The following is a 6,000-nucleotide window of genomic DNA, read 5'->3' as shown; positions in this document are numbered from 1 at the left end:
TAAAAGTCCAAAAAGTATTTTTTATGCGAAATTAGAATTTTTCACAAAAATTCAGAAAAAAAAGTTTTAATAAGTTTTTCAAAATGCTCTTATTTGATAAGAAACATGTAGAAGATGAAGGTAATATAAAAATAAAAAAGATTTTTCTAAAAACGTTCTGAAAATGATCTGATGAGAAACATGAAGATAAAACTTTGTTATTTATTTAAATCATAATTTGTCAACATCTGACTAAAAATTAAAAATTAAATAAAATAAAATTAGCCAAAAAAAAAAATCCCTAATGCAAGATTTGTTCCCACAGTTGTATTATTGATGCTAAGAATTCTGGGATGTCAACATGACAATAAAGGATTGAATATATTATGACTTTACTATGACTTAAAACATGTCCATATTTTAAATAATGTGGTCCTCAGGTAGCACGATGACCAATAAAAGACATAGAATCTAAATAAGGCATTCAATAGTGATTTGGGCCAATATTTCCTGCCTGTGTGTTGTAGCTAGATTGGATGGCTCAACTTTTATTTTTATTGATACCTCCATAAAGAATGTCCATACATGGTATGGTGTTAGAATGAATAGACGAAATAACTTCAGGCTCTTTGCAAACCAATACCTGCTGATTCATAATTAGAGAAATTTTAACTTAGTTGAGTCCAGATTGAACCCCTCTATTTATCACATTATTAGAAGATTCCACATGTACTGTTGTGTAAATATTCAAAGTTGCTGATTTATTTTGACACTGACTCAGATCAACATTTTTAACTTTATTGCCAACAATGTTGATGAAAAATGTGATTGAGTTGATACTCTGTATAAGTTTCTACATTTATTGAAGTAAAAAAAATACAAATGTTTTCTCCTTCAGCACCGCGGGTGTTGTTCTATATTCCCAAACCTGACTGTTTTTTAACCACAATGATCGGATCGTGGATTCTGCTTTTACCACCACAATGGGGACGTTTACAGTGAGTCTGTGCAATCCACGTAGGTTGCCACAGGAGGCACCATTAGGGATATATGGATTCTAACATTTTTAACACAAAAACTAATCTACAGCATCCTTAAAGTGACGGCCAGTAAAATAAAATAAGGACTGAATGTCTGCAATGCCTCAGATATTTAATGAATTCTTCTACAATATACAAATATTCACAAACAAAATGTTTTCAGAAAAAAAGAAAAGAAAAACCTGTGTGTCGTAAACATTCGATTCCATCGTCTTTCAGGTCTGTCCTTCATTTCCTTCACTGTGTGCTGTTTGTTTTCTCAGGAACCTTCCAAATATTTCATATGATACAGGTACAAGTATACATGAATATATATGTGTATAAATATATTTATGTATATATTTATACATGATACATGTACAAATATACATATAAATATATATATATTCCTTTTCTTTGTTAAAAAGAGAGGCCCCTGGTTCTCCCCTGGTCACGCCACATGCACATGGTCCTGACCCACTGGGCATCAGCTCAGTCTGGGACGAAGGACGGGGTAAAAAGGCAGAAATCACAGTGTGAAGCAGAGACTCTTGACATCAGAGCTCGGTGCAGACCCAGAGGTGAAGGACACCACTGTATTGCATGGGTCAGCTTTTGGAGCTCAGTACTTGGTAAGTTAGAGGAGAGGGGACAAAAATATTTCATTTGATTTAAAAAAACAAAACAAAAGTGTAGCTGGAGACAGAGGCCACTCCCACACAGTACAGAGGAGAAGGAAGAAACACAAACACAAACAACAGTGACACTGCTGCTACAGTCTCAGCTCCCTGACTCTCAGGTAACATTCATATGACATGACCGTGGCACGCCACCTACAGACAGATACAAGCACAAAACCTTCTGGTAGTTTCAGGTAAAACCAGACAAAAGACCGGGGAACAGACACAGAAACAACCGTTTGTTTTATGGCTACAGGATGCAGTTTGTCAAGTAACGATGAAGAGTTAGCTAACAGGAGAACTGGCTGCTGTTACTCTTTAACCCTCGTGCAGTCCTTCGGTCCTAGGTGACCCTGTAGGTCATCTAGACCCAATCTGCTTTTGTGTGTGCGTGTGCATGCTCCTGTACTGCACGGATTGTACCAACTTCTCCTCATATTCATTCATATTCAGGGACAGGATGAAAATTAACTGCATGGACGAGGGGTGTGTACAAAAATGCGAAGGACAACAGGAAGGTTAAACCGTCCAATAGGATAAGTTGATACAATGTTTTCAAAGAGTGGCTCTAGGGCCAACCATGGCCTTCAGACATGTACTGTGTTGCATTTTACATTTTCCTTCCAAAAAGGATTTAGATTCAAATGTAATTTTATTGTTCCTTACTGGAAACCTTTATTTATTTTATTTCCTGACTAGCCTTTGCCTGATACTGAGCTAACACTTAGCCCAAAGTACAGGCTAATACACATGAATTAACATTTAAAAACTGGCCAAAGGAAAACTAAATCTAAGGCCAAAATTAGTGAGTAGGTTAAAAGAAAACTGCCCAAAACCTAAAAGGTATCCTTGATATTTCCATTTAAACATAATAATTGTATTAATAATGTTATGTTTAATTTAAATGGTTCAAATAATAGGAAAATGTAGTTTAAATAACCTGTCCAGGCCTGAGGAGGGCAGCACTGAGGAGACACTCTTTGAAAAAGTGGCCGAGACTAAAAACCTTAGAATTCCTAACAGTCAGTGAGAAATGAAGAAGCTTCGTGAGATGATGAGGTGAAGTCGTCAAAAACTTAAACTTCTAAACTTCATTGGTCGGATGAAAAGGACCTGGATGGATGAGAGCCTTCACAGACATTTCTCTCATTTCTTTCCTAAATACACCAGGAAAGCATTAGTGCAAAAAACTTTTAACATGATTATCTTCTCCATTTTCACCAAAAGAAATGAATTAAATACACTAGTTAAGGAGTTACGGGTTTCACCGGGTGAAAGAAACAGTTAAAAACACTTTGAGATCTGACCTTTTACTTCAGGACACAGTGGCTCCCTCTACTGGAAGTAGATCTGAAATGCTTTCAGTAGGAGCAGCAACAGCAAAAACACTTTTGAAACCTAGTAACTTTTTGGTTCAAAGGCAAAGTAACAACATGGAAGAACAGGCTTTCAACACACGGAGCTGTGGTTGTAGTTCGACAACAACAGTCGGCGGGAGAAGAAGAAGAAATAAAAACATTTGATCCAACATTGTCCTACTGGAGAGATGTCAGAGTAGGAAACAGTTGGACTACCAACACCAAGAACAAGGACACTGGTCCATGCTGGACCAAAGGTTTTAGTCTCCTTCTCCTGTCCACACTCTGTGTGTTGAAGACGTCACTAACAGAAGACTTCTGATTTGAACTGTTTTGCAGCCTCTGCTGTGAGTGAACTAAAAAAAAAAGGCATTACTGGAAAATAAGGCTCGCAGTCTGGAGTGTTTGACGGCATCCAGCCTGAGCTCCGTTCCATCTCTGATGACAAGGAGGAAAACAGAAGAGAGAAGACGCAGCTCTCAGCATCTACAGCCCTGTCCCTTTGTTAGAACCAACACCACTCTGTACCTCTCACACTCCCTCACACTCACACTCCCTCACCCCAACTCACTATTATTTTTTCTTTTTAAATAAACTTTTAAGTTTTGAGCGCTTTTTCTCCCCGTTCTCGGTGGAGTCTTGCGGGGAGGTGCTCTGTAACTTGTACTCCCTTCCCATGCTCCGGCCCTCTGAGTCCAGGGAGGTTATAGACGGGTTGCGGCCCACGTTGGGGAGCATGCTGGCGGGCAGCTGGCCGAAGCTGTAGGACTTCTCCAGGACACCGTTGTACATGCCCTTCCCCGCGGGAGAGGCCACGGCCCCCTGGGAGAAGGTGGCGCTCTTGGTAATGATGCTGGTGAGGTCGGGTGAGCCTCTGTGAGCAAAGGGGTGGTGTTCCAGTGCGGGGGAGGGCGAAGTGGAGGGCGGGCCTGAGGGTGTAGTGGCCGGGGTGGGAGGGAGAGGAGGAGGCGTGGAGTCTCTGAGACTGCTGCTGCTGCTGCTGCTGCTGCTGGTGGTGGTGGTGGTGTGGTTGGAGAAGAAGTAACCTGGACTCTGGCCCAACAGCAGCAGCTCCTCTCGGGAGATCTTGCGGTAGGGGAGCTCTGATCCTGGAGTGACAGCGTTGTGAAGCTGCTTGTTCAGAACCATGGAGGAGGTGAAGGAGTCTGTGTCGGCACAAACTTCCTGAGGTGGTTCCCTGGTAGGAGGGCAGAGGAGAGGAGGAGGTGAGAAGAGGGGAGAGAAGGGATGATAGGAGATAAGAGGGGAGGGCAGGAGAGGAGAAGAGGAGAGGAGGTGAGGTGACAGGAGAGGAGGAGGTGAGAAAAGGAGAGAGGATGTGAGGTTAGAGGAGATGAGAGAAGATTGGAGGAAAGGGGAGGAGAAGGAGAGAAAAGTTCTACTAGTTCCTGTACTTTGTCATTGAACTGTTGTGTATTTATTGTGTATTTGTGTGACCGATGAGGAACCTTAGTTTTGAAGTCTGTGGAGAACATCTGGTCAAATATGGTGCAAAATAGTTCTAGAGAATAAATAAGTACCTACATTTGGCCTGATATACTGTAGATGCCACCTCTGTGTGATCTAGTTCTATAAACATGTTATAGTAGTACAGATCAGTTGTGTCTCTTCCAGATAGAGTGACACCAAAGAAGAAGAAGAAGAAGAAGAAGAAGTAACCATTTAACCCCAGCATTCATCTTAAAGACTTTCATAAACCACCTGTGATTCCAAACTTTAACAACATTCCGTGGTGTCCTGACGGCCGCTACGTACCCCCTCCTATCGGTGCTGAACATGAGCTGATCGTCGTCGGCCTCAGTGTGATAGGAGAGGGTGGAGCTGGCCATGGAGAGCAGGTCAGGGTCTGGAGACATCAGCGATGACTGGGGGGAACTCAACAGGCTCCGACGGGAACGACACAGACTGCTGTTCCGTGTAAGTGCGGGTCGGACCAGGGTAGCTGCTGGATGGAAGAACGGAAAAGAAATCAAAAAGCCTTCCACAGTATGAAACTTCTGATCACACAAATACTTAATCCTCAAATATTCATACTGAGTTGTGTTTTTAGTGTTGTGTTCTTCATACTAAGAATAAAGATCAAATGTGGAGTTCCTCAAGGTTCCATTCTTGGGTCAGATTTGTTCTTTAACTACATGCTTAGCCTTAGCTTAGCTTAGCTTAGCTCCTGACCTGGTGACCCTAGTCTTTCATGCTTAGCCTTAGCTCCTGACCTGGTGACCCTAGTCACTACCTCAGTGGTAACTTGGCAGCTGGTGGACTCGAACCTGAGACCTTCCGGACTCAAGTCTACTTCCTTAACCACTAAGCCACCACTGCCCTGAACCTGAATTTGAGAAGTCCCATCAGGAATACTGAGCTACAGGAAAACAAGAAGTCAACTCAAGAAGTTCGGGTCTTTAAAAGTTTAGACTGGGGCTGGAGCCCCTTGTGGTTTGAGTCAGAAGTTCAAGCCACTGAAACAAAGTCAGAGTTGAGTCCCCTAAGTGTTCAAGTCACGAGATGCAATCCAGTAGAACAACAATCTGGTCCCCGGCTGGTCAGGGGTCCTCACGGTTCTAGTCCTGCAGTGTTTGCCAAACTCACTGGTGAACTGTGGAATGATGGGGGGGGTGTCTTCGTCCAGGTCGTCCACTCCTCCTGCAATGGGGTACGGAGGCACTGACACCCGCGGCATGACCACCCAGCTGTGGTCAGAGTAGAGGCTGGCTGTGAGACTGGGCAGCCCAGAGTTACTGACCACTGGGAAACCACAGAGTTTCTCAATCTGCTGCCAGCGGTGGAGACGCTCTCTCAAGCACGCCGTCACCTCTGACAGGGATTTCCTAAAAACAAACGTTGGAGATAAGAGGAGGGTCATTTTTTTACTGCTACATGTTGGCTAAGATTAAGTTAAGAGAGAAACATTGCAACTTAAGATTAAGTTAAGAGAGAAACATTGCA

The 6,000-nt window shown here is 42.7% G+C and overlaps 1 protein-coding gene across 3 annotated transcripts in view; it reads right to left on the bottom strand.

Moving 5' to 3' along the window:
• Positions 1 to 1,112: 1,112 nt before the first annotated feature.
• stim2b (stromal interaction molecule 2b) overlaps positions 1,113 to 6,000 on the bottom strand; it is a 32,276-nt gene continuing 27,388 nt past the window's right edge. The window contains exons 10-12 of one of the 3 annotated variants that reach the window (XM_008322787.3): positions 5,644 to 5,882; positions 4,759 to 5,002; positions 1,113 to 4,234 (exon numbers count right to left, since the gene is read on the bottom strand). In XM_008322787.3, the coding sequence (XP_008321009.1) occupies positions 3,610 to 4,234; positions 4,759 to 5,002; positions 5,644 to 5,882 (1,108 nt within the window). In that variant the 3' untranslated portion in view covers positions 1,113 to 3,609. The remainder of the gene's footprint in view (positions 4,235 to 4,758; positions 5,003 to 5,643; positions 5,883 to 6,000) is intronic. The other 2 variants (XM_025053192.1, XM_025053245.1) reach the window with 2 other exon arrangements.

The sequence above is a fragment of the Cynoglossus semilaevis genome, chromosome 1, assembly GCF_000523025.1.
Source record: "Cynoglossus semilaevis isolate Cse_v1.0 chromosome 1, Cse_v1.0, whole genome shotgun sequence".
Classification (NCBI taxonomy): domain Eukaryota; kingdom Metazoa; phylum Chordata; class Actinopteri; order Pleuronectiformes; family Cynoglossidae; genus Cynoglossus; species Cynoglossus semilaevis.
Note: the sequence above shows the minus strand (reverse complement) of the source record. Positions and strands in the feature narration are given on the sequence as shown.